Genomic DNA, 17,837 nt, shown 5'->3' with positions numbered 1-17,837 from the left:
ACTCATGGAAGCGTTAGGGCAACTTACTGCTGCCACCATGGTATCGCCTTCTTGGGCTGATCTGGTGGCATCCGTAAGTCGCTTAGGGGTTAGGTTTCGCTAAACCGACTTGCCCATTTCAATTGCACGCTTCTCCCGCTGCTTAGCGCACGGTAGAGAGGCATTCACACTATTCTCGTGTGCCCGGTTTATATGTATCCTCCATTCACACTGGCCTGCTTAGCGTTAGGATACTGCTTAGCTTTCTATTTCACGCTTCCATGGGCACTGCAAGTTGCAGTATGCCATTGTTTTGAAAATTAGATTTAAAGTTATTTTGCTTTTGAAAATTTTTCTATTTTGATACAATGACCATCCTCTGACCATGACAGAGATTACGATGAAAAAAATCTACAGTGGAAGACTCACCCAAAATAGTTAAATTTCAAGTTTATTATGATTATGATCAATAGGTAAGTGTCTACGTTGCATGCGTGCATAATGAACAAAGTTGGTACAGTTAGGTCAACGACACTTGGCTGTGAACTTGATGACGGCCTTTCCTGTGCGACTTGTAGCAATTATTTGAATAGTCTCGCAACATTTTGATGGCCGAGCTAGTTGATTGTTCATGACGAGTGCGTGACGAGTTATGCAAATGTTACCTGAAACGTCTGAGGAATTAGAAGGATTAGATAATTGCAAAATTAAAGAATGTTTAGTCGTTGTTTAGCAAACGCACGTTCTGAAACCTCTTATTTTGCCTGACAGTGTTAATTAAAGTGAAATTAAGCGTCGATTTCGGTTCGCGGTGTCAAGACGACTTAATCAGAAGCTAACGATGGACTGACAATCACTTACGTCTGATAATCTGCATGTTAAGAAATCTAAGTTAGGCATCATTTTACTGGTCCATATTTAGAGTTACTTTATCTAAGGTTAATATCGAGCAGCTGTGTTTGGGCATGACGTACCCTATGAATGATATTTTACGAAACCTCAATGAGTGACGTACAAAACGTTAACTGTTATTGTTTAAGACTGTATCTACGATACACGTCATACCCTCACTAATGAACTATCCTTAGAAATAAAAGCTTTAAGCTCTTTACTATCTTAAATTAGTAAAATGTCTTAAATGTCCAACGCTGTGAATATCTTCACTTCTACATCCAAAGTATGATCAGATGTGAAGAAAAATGAAGGTTATTTGTGCATAAGTTTTAAGCAGACACATCTACTAATCTCCAAAGGGGGAGAACTGTTTTCAAGATTGATTGGCATTGCAGATAATTGTTCTTCGTGTCAAGGTAGATTCTAGTAAAAACTACGCTTTACCGAAGTTAGGTATGATGATGCTAGTGATAACTAGTTGATTTATCACGGCATGTATGGTCCAAAAATACAAACGGAAGAGTTGATGCTCCGTAATTGTAAGTGTCATGCGTCAAGTCCAGAAGCTTTCCAATTCTTGATGTTGTTAGATATTAAGTGTACAATGAAATAATCTCGGTCTGCTTGATTAGTTTGAACTGAAGATGAGTTGACTTCGTAACAAGTATTCCCAAGAAGTAGCCGATGCTCCTAGAAAGGCCTAATATTTAGAAAATCGGATTACCACATATATCCGTAATAACAATGTCTTCTAAATGAGCATGTATTTTTTTCTCTCTCTAATAAATTGAAGAGGACATAAAATACATTGCAATGAATCTGTGATGACGTCTTGGTCCAAACCATTCCATCTCAGATCCCAAAGGGCACTATCATGCCCTTTCATGCGTTCGACTCTAGCTCATTCGTCACGTTATCAAATCGCTGTGCCGAGAATTGCTCGGCACCGCGGCGCCAGCGGTAATACATCACAGCGATGACAACAACAACAGTAAGGAAGCCCAACATAAGGACGATCCCAGCGATCAAACCACCTTTGTTGGCAGATTTCTTCGCCTGTACTGCAGTTGTCACTGAAGAAAGAAAGGAAGAGCGTTACAATTAGTTTTACTATTAATAGACAGTATGACGAAAACAATGAGAGGTTGTAATACTGACGAGACAGGCCTGGCTTTAGCTAACGTTGCAAAAAAAAACTTTAATTCCTGGCAACAAAAAAAAAAAAACTGCTCGGACGCAAGTGCAGGTATTGTGATAAAATAAAAATTTAATTAATTTTTTTTTAAGCGCTGCGTTGCCATGGATACTAAAGAAGATTCACAAGTCTATCATGTTCCTCATGTCTCTCCGATTGGAGAGGGTAGAGACCTGGTTTCCACTTTGGAAAGGAGACTGGTGATGAATATTGTTAAAGGTCACAGGTCCCCAAACTTACAGTTGTTTTCCACTCATCAACACACTCTTACCATCTGTTCTCTTGGCAGGCCAGGGAACTGGAAATTCACTCAGTTGGCATAATCCGTTAGTGCCCTCTTTATCGGGGTAAATCCAGGTGCACTCTGGTAACGGAAGACGATTCTTCTCGAATTCCCCTCCACAATCTCTTCTCACCTAATTACGTGAAGAAAAGTATGAGAATCAAACAGGATTATTTAGAGTTATCAACTGAGCTGAAAACGGCGTAAATTGGCCACTGTTAAGAATTTTCAAGGCTGATGTTTCAAGCGTTAGCCCTTCGTCAGAGCGATTTCTTTCGCTCTCAACTCCAATTATAACACTTAATTATCCTGTTATACTCTCCCACCGACGCAGCATCACAGTTTCTTTGGAAATTTACCCTCTCTATTTATATGAGAATCAAAATCAATGTATTTTGCTTTGTCGCTCAAATTCTTTGTTGAATAATAATTGTTGAATAATAACACATATCATATGTAACACATATCACTTTCCTATTCGAGATATCTCTTATAATTGTATCTACCAGTTGGTCGCGCTCTGATTGGTCAATTTAGCGGGTCGTATTTCTCTGTACGGCTCGCTAAATTCTGTAGTTTGTTTGAATTGAAAAATTCGCGAACTGTCCGAACCTAGAGATGCAATAAACATCTTGCTAACCTCGTTTTCTCGGTCCGTACTGAAAGTCACGGTTTTTCCGCTCGGATTTGTAACCCAAGCGCGAAGCAAGCGGGAAAATACTCGGGGCGTAACATACAGTACGGACCTCGAACTCGGTTAATAAGTACTTATCTCCTTGTCTCGAGACACTTGCACCGAGACGATTGACTGCTGACGCTTACAACCCTCTTTCCATTTACCTATTCCACTCGACTCTTAGCTCTAGGGCTGACAAAGCTTTGTACCACAAAGATACTCAAAAGTTTAAAATTCCAATCAACAAACCTGCTCACAGACAGATCTGCAAGGCACATACACGGAAAAATCATTTGTCTTACATGGTGGGACGGTTGTGTAGCAAAGGTACTTCTCTAGGTCTGGGGAACACTTGGAATCCAGGATAGTCTGTAGGATTGAGTCACTCGTTTGCTCGTTTTCCACCACAAACGTCAGATTGTAATGTAAATCATCAGGGCAGAATTTTGGTTCTCTAATTTTGCTACACTGACCATTTCGCCTGTCGACTAAACAAAACGAAAATAAAGCAATAAAAAATTATCTTGGAGATCAGTACTAAGCATAATCTCTTTCGATTTGGCTAAGGAGCTACCATTGTTTGTAAAGGGGAAGAGTCTTCTCTCGCGCACGTGACATCTCTCTCGCTGTCTGCATAGCGCGCCTTTCAGCAGGCTTAACGTGACAATCTTAGCTGAATCAAGACAAATTCACATTTATATACTTGGGACTCATAATTAAGGATGTGACTGAAAAAACAAACAAACAAACAAACAAAACACTCAGGATCCTAATCAGTGCTCTTGGTCAAGTACTGAGCTAACAGCTTACCAGAAGTAGTGCTCGCTGTGAATCCCTTAGGCACGAAACATGTGGTCAGTAATGCATCCTGCTCAGGCAACAGATCACAAAGAGATCTGAACAATCCTGCATGTGACGCCAGCGACAGTAACCTGTGACATTTGTTTACAAACTCCAGACAAACACTGCGACAAGGCATAACTGGCTTTGGATGTCCCTCCATACACTTCGGCATGAACAAAGAGCACATGATCGTGCTGCTGTATTTGGAGCAAACATTCAAAAAATCCAAGAAAAACTTCAAACTTTTTTCTTTGACCATCTGATATGGTTTGCCATCAATCGGTGGAAAGTCTGCAGTGTAGTAATAACCGGCATTTGCACAAGACTCCACACTCAGGGGAACACATTTGGTGGGACTATCTGTAGAGGTAAGACAGTTACAAAAGAGAGAAAAGGAAATTGCATAATAGAGATCAGACAGTCATAACATAGAGATAAGGCAATCATAACATGGAGATAAGAAAATTATGTTGTAGAGATAAGACAGTAATTACATAGAGGAAAGAGATAACACAGAGTTATAAGATATAGATAAGAAAGTTATATAAAAAAGACTAACTAAGACCAACACTCTTTTTTTGTTTCTTGTAACATGAAGTACGTTTACTAGAAAGAAAAATTGTAGTATGGGAAGAATGGGCTATACAGTTTTGGATTCTGGTATGATTATTAAGAGTAAAATGATAATATTAAAATAATAATAACAACAAATTGAATGACAATAATAATAATAATTATGATATGATAACGACAGAGACAACAATAACAATGATGATAATGATAACCATAATGATAAGATAACAACAATGAAGGGGCATGCACATTGAGAACTCATTAGCCAGACAGTTAACATGCTGGCATCTGGATCAAGAGGTCTGGATCAAGCACTTACTGGGTCGTGTGTTCCATTCTTGGAGGAAGACACTTCACCCTTGCAAAGCCCCTCTCCACTAATGAGTGTAAATGGGTGTAAACAAACTCTCAAGGGAGGAATATCTGACAAAAAAGCCAGGGGGGAAATTGCAATGATCCAGCATCCCATCCAGGGGAAAAGGACAAACTCAACATTATCTCATACCAGAGAAACCTGTATAAAAACTAGCACTGATGAGCAACTTGGCTTCTGAGACTTACAAACATGAACTATTGAGTAAGTCATTACCTGAAAAAGGAGAGAGATGGATCTGGAATTTTCCAAGGCCAAGGAGCAGGCCAACTTTTCAAGTCACACTGCCCAGTTGAACTACCCCCTTCAGGAAAAAAGTAATCACAAGGAAGGGGGACAATACTGTTAGCCTTCAACACTGCATCACAGTCATCATTTATCCTCTTGCAGAATTCCCTGCATGGCAAGTGAACCACGGAAGTATCTGCCGTGCACTTTGGCATGCGCATCAAGCACAAGTATTTTTCAATGTCGGTGAGCATCCTGAATCAATGACTGGTTGGAGAATGGTGAGTTCTGCAGCTCTCTGATCATCCGTTGGCAAAAAGGTTTTGTCATCTGAAGGTCTTTGGAACACTTGGAGAGATGTTACTTTGTAGCAAACATTTCTGGTGGAGACTACCAAAAAAAAAAGCAGGTTCTAAAGAAACTGTGGTACTGCATTGGTGGGAGAGGATAACAGGGTCCATTTTAAAGTATTATCCTCTGAGTTGATATTGTAAATTGGCCACTGTAAAAGGTTTTCAAAGGCTGCAGTGTTCCAAGCAGTTAGCCCTTTGTCTGGGCAAATGAGATTAAACATACATAATTGGCAAGGAATCTTTCATCGTTAAAACTCTCTGGCCATAATGCAAGCTTGTTTGGTGTCCCATCATAAAAGGAATAAAATCATCACAGTGCTATGTGTCCCTCCCCACAGGTTGACAACCAAAGTCAATTCTGTCTTGTGCACGGTGTCCGCAAATCCAACCAAACTTTTCTGCATGGTAACATTGGTCTGGCACTACCAGGGACACCATTTGGGGCAGATATAATGAGCAAAGAATTAAACTGCTGTAAAGGCGAACAACTTTCAACGTATGGAATACGTTGATCAAGCAGTTTTCCTTTTCTTCTCGTTGGAATGTCTCATTACCAACTGTAAGATACTTGGGCAGGATATTTTTAGTCTTGGTTTGCACATGACATTCCACAGTGACCGCCTTCGCAAGTTCCAATTTTCTATCCATTAGAAAAAAATGAGTATCAGTGTCACAATAAGAGACCAACGGATTTAGGACTCAAATAGACTTGATATGCATTTACACTTATAAAGGTTTGCAAAAAATTGTATTTCATGGTGTCTCAAAGGTTTTCTGTTATTCGGATAACTGTTATCTTATGTAGTACGCCCAGGTAACATAATAATGCCTCTGTGATTTATACCATGCGGATAATAGCCATTACATTAATGATACAACGTCTTGGTGGGGCTAAGGGTACAGCAATGAGAAAATCATTTAAACAATTATGCAAGGTTTCAAAAATCCTCTTGTTTAGTACTTAACAGACCAGCTAGAATATACTTCAACTGGATTTATTGCAGTTTCTGCATCTTGGGTCTCAATAACTTTCTGACCAATAATTTTGAAATTCAAGTGTATGTGTAAATATTTTAAACTGACAAGGACGGCACGTTATCGGATCAATGAGATGTATCTGAGCCACTGTGTACCTACTTCCTCCCCAAAGCCCATAACAGTCAACTAATAACACATTAGGGTTAATGTTGAATTAAGGGAGGGGGTTTGTATGCAGTTGCTCAGATACAGTGACCATTGATCCAAGTTATTTAACACTCACCAGAGCTGGTGGCCTAATTGTGCATGGCCATGAGGCTGGCCACTTCCTTAACCTCACAAATACCTGTTGAATTATTATCATCTTCAGGGTAACATAATCGCAAGTGGGAGGGGTAAGCCCAGCCTTGATGAACTCCTTCCAACAGTGTTTTGTGAAGTCTATACACAGAGTGATTTTGCAAGGTATCTGAATTGTTTCTTGGATGCTTGGGGTCACCATGAGAAAACTGTGCATAGCAAATACACTTTTCCAACTCAATCATAACAGTTGCTGTTTGATTATCGACTGGAACCAGTTCCTTCTATCCTATTTGTAAGCTGGGTTGCGCCCATCCACTGTTTTGACATACAACTAGTGTAAATGTTGCTTGCAAACTGGGTCAACAACATCATAGCACTTAGGAATAGGTTTTTATCCTAGCAAAAGTGTAGCAATTTAAGTAGACAGAAATTACCATTTCAACCTCTCCCCTTGTAGTTTTTTCCAACGAGAATTACTGATCGTGTAAAGTCGATATTTTCTTGGGAAAATAATGCAATAACCTGACCTACTAATGTTAATTGTTTTATCACTTCTGTTACAAGAGAAAGTATCAATTCTATTCAACGCAGTTTGAAGATTGTTTCATGTTACCTTTTGGGAGCTTGTTTTTTTGGTCATAAATGTTCCATAGTAGATCATAGCAGAATTTTGAACTTTTTCAAGTAATCTCATCATTAGTTGTTGCTAAAGGAGTTTTCCAGTTTTGAAGATCACCTTGATGATAAACTTACCGCATGTTAAAAAATTGAGCTAACAATTCAACAGCCACAGCACTTTTGTTTAGCTGAACAAGAAATTCAAATTTCAAACTCTTTCTCAATTAGCATATTCCAAATATTTACATAATCTATCCAGTTATGACAGTTCGCTCGAGTTAAACAATATTCGAACACCTTATCGCGCTACTCACACTAACCTCCAGATGACGATTGTTTAAAGTTTGGCGGATAAAAACATTCGTTTGAAGTTGACTTTCCATCGGGTAGCTTATCGCACAGGGGGGGGGGGGGGGGGGGGGGTACAGTGAAAACTCCAGCGAGGCCTGCCCTTTTAAAAGAAGTTTTTTTTGGCATTCTGTTCGCAAACTTTTGCAGACTTGTAGCACGGAGCTGAGGATCTGGCAGTTTTCTTCTCATTTCTTTCGCAAATAGCGAGCACAGGATCGTAACGCTAGTGTAAGCTGAACAAGACTGTAGCAAAAGGTTGTATAACTCCAAGCGTGTGCGCTAGAAAGTCTTGGTATGGTGTGCCGTCTATGTCATGAATCTTGCTGTTAGAGAGTCGCCCTGCGTAGAGCATGATTTAATACTGATCGGTTTCGCACTTTTCATCCAAATATCAGCGAAAACTCCGATCCAGTGTCAAATGCGAAACGTCAGAATCCTTGCGATCTTCATTGAAGTTTCACAAATCTTAGATAAACCACAGTGTAAGTTAAGCCGGCTGTCTGCCTGTCCGTTCGGCCCACCGTTCCCAAGGTCAACAGTAGCCGGCGGGATCGCGAGGTAAACAGCGGTTACTACTCCATTAGACAATGCCATTTTGTGGTTATCTCTAACAAGGTCACTTGTATTAACTATTGCCTTGATCCAATTGTAGACGGCAGTTGTTGAAGCGTACATTACAAGCTCCCCAGCTTTCAGAGAATGTTGCCCAAGCGACGAACTCTCAAACACGCGACTCAGTTTTTTTTTTTGCTCCCATCTCGCCGGAATTACTAAGACGGGCATCATTGCTCCCCATTGCGACCGCGATAATAAATTGATATCGTGACTCCTGGTCCTTTGAATGTTAATTTTTGGAAAATGAACAATTAAATGCCGATCTACTGCCGAACACACAGAATGGAAAATGGGCGCTGAAATATGTCATGGTGTGAAAATTTGTAAGAACGTCCAGGCTGAAGTTAACCAAAATTTTTAGAACATGCTAAGAACATTCCCAGGCTGAGAGTCAGTTAAGAACGACTATTTTGCCTCCTTCCTTTTGTAAGAAGTATAAAATAAAGATACGATAAATATAAAACTGTAGTCTAACAGGACAATTAGCTCAAATACTTAGGGTGATAAGAACAGATTAATAAGAAAGTTTTCAGACTCGTTTCGCAGTGAAAAATATGAATGTTCAGCCTCAGCCTCAGCCCCAAAATTAGACGTTCTCATGATAAAAAGAGTGTATTTGTGATTTCAATACAATGTGTTTTGACACGGGCGGCCCCGGCTCTTTAAGAGCTCTTTCAATTTGCACTTCACAAGAAAGTGTATGGGTACTTTATTATTATTATTATTATTAGCTAGCCCGTGCAGACATTTGAAAACCATGGTAACTCTATGAATTTCCTGCTGGCTTGTCAGATTTTTACAACTTAAAAATTCAAGTTGCTTAGTTGCATCGGCATCATAGCTGGAAAATGTCAAAACACGGGCTGCTCTAATCTGTAATTTCTGCAGCTTATCTCGTAGCGTTATCCCACAGCTACCCCAGACAATGTCACAGTAATCAAAGTGAGGTTTTACTAAAGCTTGGTAAAGCAGATGTAAGGTCGATGCTGGGATCAGATGCCTGACTCGCTTTAGGCACCCGATACCAGAGGCAATCTTTTTTGTTAATTTTTCGATGTGACTATGCCAATCGAGCCTATCGTCTATAATCACACCAAGCGATTTTGTAGAAGTAACCTGGCTCACCTGAGTGCTGTTCATTCTAATTGTTGGTGAAGCTGTGAGAGTACCCAGTCTCTGCCTTGACCCTATTAGCATGAATTCGGTTTTTGTCATATTCAGTGTGAGTTTATCGCTTGTAGCCAGTTGAAAACGTTTTTTAAGTCCTCATTCAGACAAAGCTGTATACTCTCAAGATCACCGCCCGCATATGTAAGGTGTGTGTCGTCAAAAACCGTATATGGCTGCAAAAAAAAAAGAAAACTGAGAAATTTACAATTGAAAGTGGTTTTCAATTTATTCACAAACAGTAGTATTTACAGCTATATTACAGCATTTATTCACAGTTACTGCATTTTCCCATAATTTACAAATTTTTAACACAACGTAATGTGGATTCTACTGAAGGTTTCTGGTGACAAATTTCAGTCCTTTTTCGTATTCCCCAACATTTATTGCATTTTTCCGAGAGAAACTGTTCTTTTACACAATAGTATCAACTCAGTAGTAACAGTGATAGTGGCGTTCAGATCAGTCTGAAGAGGAATATTATCGATAAGAATGACTGATGTTTGGGCAACGCGAATGGGATTTAGTCATCTTGACATCAGAACGAAGTGGGTCTAGCTTAAGTGAACACTGATTGGTCAATTTTATACTCGACCGACAAATGACTCCCCATTTGAAGCTAATGATGAATACCGCTGACTCGATTGTCACCGGCGGCTGTTGTGTATAAGTTTTCTCTCATACAAACTATCGCCCTTGCCTACTCGATCATGGATCTTCTATTATTTTATTCACTTAGTTAATGCTTAATTCACATGACTTATGACTGTCTCAAAATAGATCAGAGGTGCCTTCATGACATCGATAACACAGAGACCAAAAAAATTGTCTGAAGTTGCATCGCGTCGTACATGCCCCTTGACTAGTGGTAAGTACATGGCTGTCATGCTCAGACCATATCACTACGAACATGTGACACATCACCACGAGGCTCCACACGTGATGTCGGCCTCCATGGCAATACGTGCACGATACACAGATCCCAAATCTGAAAATAAAAGACTTCGGTAAAGATTTTGAGTAATGCTTGCAAATGTTGGGTCGGAGATGGTGACGTTGATGAAATAATTTCGCCAGTGTCAATTAAGCGCATCTGTTTTCGACATCGAGGGCGAGACGCTCGTTAAATTTAACAGTTAACAAGAACTGAGTATGTAACTGTTTTTCTTGCTCTTTTAACCCTTTAACTCCCAAGATCTGATTGTTAATTCTCCCCTGTAGCTGCTACACATTTCCTTGTAAATTAGTTATGAGAACTTGGTGCTAGATCAAGATAGCAGCTTCTACCTGATAAGTTTTAATATTCTCATCACCTGTTTGCTGAAGAATGTACGGATATTGTAGGGAGAAGTTTTGTGTTAATCACTTCTGGGGGTTAAAGGGTTAAGAAAATGATAGAATAGATGTGAGTGAAAAAGCTTGGGTAGTGGGGGAGGGGGGGCAATTATGAAGGTAGGTAAAGTGGAGCTGATGAGAATTTCGTAACTTGTCGTTTACTTGGTTACATTGTGGCTTTATCAGAAGTTTTATGCAGGCTCCGCTGCAAGACTGGATTACAGATTCTATTGGACTCGTTCTTAAATTTATCTTTGTGATGATCATGAGCTTTAGGAGCTTCATTAATTTTTCGGTGCTGGCTATCTCGGTTCTTGCGGAGAATTATTCAAGGTAATACACCTGTGATGAAGGCGGTGCAGTATTTAAAAAATCAGAGTTATACTTACTATAATAGCTAAGAGCAATAGAAGGATTACTCCCAAGACACTTGCTATCACCGTGATAATCGTCATACTTAGAATTCCTCGTATACGGGTAATTACCACTTTTGTTGGCGTGACATGCACTGCTGTATGTTTATACTGTGTGATAGGTATTGAAGACGTTAGTGTCACGCAACTCACGGAGGTAGTAACAGTCTTTGTAAATTTCGATTTTACGACACTGTTCGTCATGCTTGATGCGGGAGATGAAGGAAAAGTTCTTGGGGATGAATAAACAACGGAAGTCGATTGAAAGGAAGACGTGCTAGTTCTTACAACAGACCAAGAAGGCATCGTGGTAAAATCCCTTTGGAGTACTGATGAGGAAGACACCATTGAGCTGGGTGAAACTGTAATTGTGGTTGCTCGATTTACTTGTACACTGCTGCTTAAGACGACCACGATGGCTTAACAGAGGAAAAACAAAAACAAAGATCATTATGTAATCAAAAAGTTTTTGTCTTAGAGTCTACACTTAAACAGTCTGTAAGGTATAGCAAGAGAAGCAAAATTCTTTCTCTTTAAGGTGCTATGCATGCCAAAATCATTGTTTCGCAATGGAGTTGTTTAATTTTACTGGCAAATACTACAGTCATACAAGAGTGAGTTTCCTTTTCCGGTCTTTACACGCGGTGTACGTGGCTAAAAAAATACTGCTACACTACACAGATTGGCCATGAAGCAGCTGTACATCAGATGATCGTTACTGCGGGTAGTGTACAAGAACAGGGCGGGACTCACGAAGACTCAAGTGATTCACGAATCTTCACTCTTGAAGATGATCTTCACGCGAAACACAAGCGTGACATTTCACAAGGAATACCGTCGGTTGCACGAACCGTGATAGAAAAAGAAAACTCTCTTTTAGTTGATCAACGTGTGAAAAGTACATTAAACTTTGTTGATAAAATCTCCAGAAGAGATAACTGCAATTTCCTTAAAAGACAACGGTTTTACTTTACGAGCTGTTTGCAGCACCTTTTATGACCGTGACTCCAAAGAAGTGTAAATTCGGATTTCATTTTTGGCATAGTTCCGCTGAATAAACCTAAGTTCAGTCAACATAACCAATTTACATTGCCAGGGTCTTGTTTTCGTTAAACCTGAGAAGTTCTTTTCTGCTCTCGGGCGGTTTAGTTCAAGTGTGTGAGTTTATTTTCATTTTTAATTCACCAGCTGGAATTTACCTGTCAAAATGTCTTTAAGTTGTCATCGGAAAGTGTCAAACGGATTAAGGGAACGTGCGCATATTTGAATATTTTAAAAAATTACATGTCTCTCTAACAACTCAAGGAACGCGAACTTGCATGTTTAACGTTGTTAATCGACTTAGATATAGTTTCAATCGATATAGTTTCAAGAATTCTCTCAAACTTAAACAAGTATGACACAACGTCTTAAACAGTTATGTTTAGGAGAGGAAAATAAAAAAAAAATTACTGATCTCAAGACAAGAAGCCCTTTTAGTTAATCTCACGATTATAAAATTACCCATGTCCTCGTGATCTCTACTCCAACCACTAGCTAAAGGGCTTCTCACCTTTTCAAAAATTCTAAAACGACCGAACACCGAGTCAAGTAAGGCATATTTGCTTAACCTTCGAGGTCATTGTTGTTGTACAATCTACTTTGTTTTTAGTTATTTTTGGTAAGATATACTCTCGGCTGTCGATGAGCGTTGATGAAGAATGATCAGGTGAGGTAAAAAGTTTTAAAAAGAAAAACAACTCGTTTTATTTTTCCAATGCCAAGTCTGAAAACTCATCCGTTACACATTTCCGTTGTGATTTTCCATTTTTAGAGCAAGGCAAAAATAATCTTACGTATCTTAACAAGCCCTCTTGGTCAATACCTGCCAAGGCTTGATGCATCTAAAAAAAACCTAGTCGTTTGGTTGCGCAAGAGAAAGATCTTACCTTGAATGACTATGCTCGGAAATCTTGGATGAAGCAAATTGAACAGTTCTTTTCCCTTCATTGCCTTATTAATAGTCGTAGACATAGCTTTAGTTCCGACAACGCTGTTCCTTGGCTTCACGACTTCTAGAGGAGAAATCAATGAACCAAGATGTTCCGCAAATATTGTCGTCCTGATCAATCGGCTGCTCGACTGAACAATGTTCCTGTTGGCTCGCTGATCTTCGTCCCACACACCAAAAATTACTGTTTATGTTTTTCAATAAAGTTAACCAAGGCTACAAATAGGTCAGAAACTAATTCATCGGCGGTATGATGACGTCTGACCGCATCCGTTTAAGCTTGCGTTAAAATCTTCTTCCGTCAAGGATCTATCGGTCTTGCGTCTTCTTGGACAAGCTCGAATTTCAGTCTATGATCTGTCACACCATTTAGGGAGTTATTTTTACTTTCAAGATTATTTTTTTCGTCGAATACTGCCGGCAGTTAATGTCATATATCATAAATAGCGTATTCCTACCGAAATCATATGGTTCTCTCTATCGCTTACCTTAGTAACAGACTACTAAATTCCCAGGCGATAATGCATTTTTAATCGCTGTGGCGTCATACCCTAGTTCATAAGGCTAATTAACCCTTTAACTCCCGAGATTTGATTGTTAATTCTCCCCTCTACCTGCTACACATTTCCTTGCTAGTAAGTCACAAGAATTTGATGCTTGCTCAAGGTAACAACTTCTAACTGATAAGTTTTAGTATTCTTATTACCTGTTTGCTGGATAATGTATGGATATTTTAGAGAGATTTTAGTTTTAAATCACTCATGGGAGTTAAAGGGTAAGAAATAAATACCTTCCTTTCCTCTCAATCTTTGATGGCATAGATCAAAATATATTTGAGTCGAAAAATCAAAACAATGATTACGTCGCGCTTTAAAAGGAAAAGGAAATGCCCATATCTCTGTCTAGGTTACAATTTATTTTCTTCGATGCTACTTGGTGAGCGAAAACTTGCTAGTAGAGAGTATTCAATCCGTAAACGACTGATATCATAAAACCAATTTTTTAATTGGAAAATGTGCAAAATGCGAAATGATACCGATATGGACAGCTGGATTAAAGCCAAAATAAAAGAAGAAAAAACAAGGCTATCACAGTTACTTCTGTCGCAAATCATTCAAGCTCGATCTTACTCGCAGTTTTATTGGATCGAATGATCCTGATAGGAGGACAAACACATACATGACAACACCGTTAACAACCTATAAAACAAATAGATTCCATGTTACCGTAGGTCTGTACAGTAATAGATCATAGAAGACGCGACTGCGCCACGTGTGCTACTTTTTTGTAGCTATCAGATTTTGACGCTATCCGCGATCCCATAGCAACATGAAACCTGTTTGTTAAATAGATCACGCCTATGATATTGACGCACAACACAGCTGGGTCTGGTCTGGTCTACTCCTCAGGATCAATAAAATTGCAAATTATGTATGATACTCTACTCTACGTAGAAAACTACGCTAATCGCATATAGGTGCTAAAAACAAACCTGCCTTGTTGTCACTCGTCTCATGACGCGCGCGGCGCGGCCATAAGCATCACGATCGCATTTCACGCTTCTGTACAGCCCACTTTCACCGCCCGCGTTTGATGGATTGGAGACAGCAAATGGAGATGCGGCAGGTGCATGCTGGGTGACCAAACCTTGTTTACAAGTCTTTACAGGCAGCGTTAAATATGTAATTCCTTTCCTCGCTCCAAGATTGCCTGAATCCCTTTGCTAATGTAAAGAAAAAATGCAAACTAACGTGATAGACTATTTGTATACTGATTAACGTTTGCCATTTTATGTACGACTGTAAAGCTTAAAATCTCCAACTAATTGGAAAAAAACCCTCAGATGTTTGAGTTTTGTCAGCGATTTTGACAGATTGTCTGAGCTGACCTGTTAATAAAGCGGTGCATAGTGACAAATAAAAGCATGTACTAATTCATTTCGTCGGAAGGGAAACAGTAGAATGACGATTATCCGGTAATTTTTTGACACAAGACACGTACATTATGAGTGGTTAAAATACGAAATTAAAATTTTAAGCCAGATCTTTTTTCTCCCGATGCAGAGAGGAATTAGCAGCTTACGGTAAATCTCATCTCTTTTATAGCCGTCAGGGGAAGCATTTGTCAACCATGCACCTTTTATTTCATCCTCTTTATCTTTTTTTCTGGTGCTTTAATGAAAGATTCAAGATTGAAATTTCGCTCCTTGGACATGTTAGAAAGTTAGAAGCTTTTCACCCCATTGCTGAGGGGAAAACTCATTGACGCCTCGATCACACAAAACTAAGGACTCAAATTGAGCAAAAAATTTCTTAAAGATTTATCGGACAAGATTAAGATTTCAATTGTACATGTCGGAAATAAATTGCCTTTTGTTTATACTGACATTAAAAAAGTGTTGAAATTTCATCACTGATTAATAACGACTCAGATTTTACAACTAAAAATGTGATAGATGGTAGTTGTTACTGTAGATTTATATGAAAAATTAAGGAGTGTGATAGGCTTGAATCAGAGAAAAGTGATTTCTCAAAGATGACTATTGGTAAATTAATTTTAGTACCGGTTATATTTCATCTAAGAAGAAGGTTTGCCATCAACACCTCATCAATGATTCCTTCTGAAATCAATATTTAATTCTGTGCAAATGAGAACTAATCAGCCACGGAACTAAACTGTATCTCTCAATTTCTGCAATAACTTCATTTTATCGATATCTGCAGTTCTTCGATCGATTCGTGATTCAGGCAGTTGAATTCAGATTCTTGAACAGACATTTACAAACCTCGTTACAGCTATGGAAAGCGTCAGGTAAGTTTAATCATTTGAGATACTTGGCCGAATTAAAAAAAACAAAAAACCCCAACATTCATAGAGCTTTCTCGCGTGTGCGTTATTTTCGAAACGTTCCCTTAGTTTCCAACGACAGAACACACTGAATTAGCTTTGCAGCGATGTTTCTCAAGATCGTAACAAGCGTGCAGTTGTCTTGGTTCATGCACTAAATCAATCTTACCAATATTACTTTTGTTTCAGGTCATGTGATGAATTTTATGTACCCTCGATCTGAAACATTAATCAAGTGATACCGATGTCTAAACATTTGGAATTTATCTTACTTCACATAATTATCTTGTATGAAAACTCCGCTGGCTCTAACAACTGTCCCACGCGTTTTTCAGAACCAGGTCGTATCCTGACAGGTCACGTGATATACACATTACAACGTAAAACTTTTGAGAGCTGCACTTTTTCTTGCGAACTGGAGTGGCAATGTCATAGTGTCAACTACTTTTTATTGCATAAAACTTGTGAACTGAATAACGCAACCAGGGATGCTTTTCCTGAAGACATAGTGGAACAGAGTGGAGTTGTTCATGTGTCTGTGGTGATCCACTTCCATGATCCTTGTACGAGCATGCGCTGTGAAAATGGAGGAAAGTGTATTAGCAATCCGACCTTGAAGTGTCAGTGTCTTGATGGATTCAGCGGTCTCCGCTGTGAAAGTAAGAATCTGTTGACCCAAGTTGAACAAAAAAAGAGACAAAACAAATAATTTGTTTTGCGTGATATTCCCTTAATAACTATATTATAGAATCACCAACATAAATTGTTTTTATATAACGATTCGTTAAGGGTTTTCTCTTTTGATTGTTCTTTTGTTGTTTTGTTTTATAAGGTCTTAAGTCATTAGGTATGGAGAGTGGAATTATCCCAGACATAAATATCGTTGCTACATCATCAAAATCAGGTTACGAAGCGGGAAAAGGTCGTCTGAACAGACCATCTTGTTGGATGCCAGTAAGCAATCGTAACACTGAGACCATCACTGTTAAGTTTAAACACGGGGTCGAAATAATTGCCATAGCAACACAGGGAGCTCCAAACGATCGCTGTTGGGTGAAAAGTTACTTTATCAAATATGGTTTTCAAAATGTCAGAGGATCATTACCCAAGGTAAAAGTAAACTATTATTTGCATCTAAAACGAGTTTTTTTCCGCTGAAATGTGATATGTTAAGTTATACTTTAATTCCTTCATATTTTTTCTTTACAAAGAAATGTCTTTTCACCTTGTTGTTTCCACAGGAATACCAGGCAAACTTTGACAAGGAAACAGTAGTTACAAACCAGCTCTCAGCTCCTTTACTTGTCGATTGGATTAAAATTCGGCCTGCAAGTTGGTCCTCATGTATTGCGCTGAGAGTCGAGTTGTATGGATACTAAATTTTTCGTGAGGACTTCGTCATGATTATGGCTACAACTCCCCGATTTGCAAGTCTTGAAAACTGTCATTTTTAGTTTTTAGTCTCCCCTTCACCCCCTCAGAGTAGTAGAGGTTCAAAAAAAAACTTAGCGAAATAAGGTATTAAGGATGAATATTAATTAGCAATTAATAATGTTTACATTTTTGTTCAGAGCGTGAAATTAAAATGTTACCTTCCTTTTAACGGAAGTCATCTAATTAATTGTTAGTCTATTATTTATCTTGCTAGAAAGTTCAAATTTCGTTCGATAAGACGACTCTGAACGGAGAAAAAGCGGGGAAGGGCGAACATGCGATAATCAATGATTGAAAGTGCCTCCTTGCGCATGCTTTAATGGTTGGTTTCCTGCTGCGAGTAGAGCGTGACCTTCAGGTCGGAATCCTGGGGTGCGTTTTGGAAGAGT

At 39.0% G+C, this 17,837-nt stretch overlaps 3 protein-coding genes across 4 annotated transcripts; 1 reads left to right on the top strand and 2 right to left on the bottom strand.

The window, feature by feature from the left end:
• Window positions 1-417: 417 nt before the first annotated feature.
• Window positions 418-4,254, bottom strand: LOC131775878 (uncharacterized). Its single transcript, XM_066168573.1, has 4 exons — window positions 3,838-4,254; window positions 3,277-3,515; window positions 2,340-2,484; window positions 418-1,946 (listed from the first exon to the last, which is right to left on the bottom strand). Exons 1-4 carry the CDS (start codon window positions 4,127-4,129, stop codon window positions 1,756-1,758), a joined length of 867 nt encoding a protein of 288 aa, XP_066024670.1. The 5' UTR covers window positions 4,130-4,254; the 3' UTR covers window positions 418-1,755.
• Window positions 4,255-9,632: 5,378 nt separating this feature from the next.
• On the bottom strand, window positions 9,633-13,607 carry LOC131783949 (uncharacterized). Its single transcript, XM_059100760.2, has 3 exons — window positions 13,106-13,607; window positions 11,154-11,596; window positions 9,633-10,417 (listed from the first exon to the last, which is right to left on the bottom strand). Exons 1-3 carry the CDS (start codon window positions 13,188-13,190, stop codon window positions 10,319-10,321), a joined length of 627 nt encoding a protein of 208 aa, XP_058956743.1. The 5' UTR covers window positions 13,191-13,607; the 3' UTR covers window positions 9,633-10,318.
• LOC131789360 (venom prothrombin activator oscutarin-C non-catalytic subunit-like) lies at window positions 12,766-17,582 on the top strand. 2 transcript variants are annotated; one of them, XM_066168574.1, is made up of 5 exons: window positions 12,766-12,885; window positions 15,891-15,978; window positions 16,204-16,673; window positions 16,847-17,124; window positions 17,256-17,582. In XM_066168574.1, exons 3-5 carry the CDS (start codon window positions 16,259-16,261, stop codon window positions 17,391-17,393), a joined length of 831 nt encoding a protein of 276 aa, XP_066024671.1. In that variant the 5' UTR covers window positions 12,766-12,885; window positions 15,891-15,978; window positions 16,204-16,258; the 3' UTR covers window positions 17,394-17,582. The 2 variants fall into 2 exon arrangements, with proteins under 2 accessions (XP_066024671.1, XP_058962477.2); XM_059106494.2 differs by lacking the exon at window positions 12,766-12,885 and adding an exon at window positions 15,223-15,250.
• Window positions 17,583-17,837: the final 255 nt, after the last annotated feature.

Source organism: Pocillopora verrucosa, chromosome 6 (assembly GCF_036669915.1).
Source record: "Pocillopora verrucosa isolate sample1 chromosome 6, ASM3666991v2, whole genome shotgun sequence".
In the NCBI taxonomy this organism is placed as follows: Eukaryota; Metazoa; Cnidaria; class Anthozoa; order Scleractinia; family Pocilloporidae; genus Pocillopora; species Pocillopora verrucosa.
Note: the sequence above shows the minus strand (reverse complement) of the source record. Positions and strands in the feature narration are given on the sequence as shown.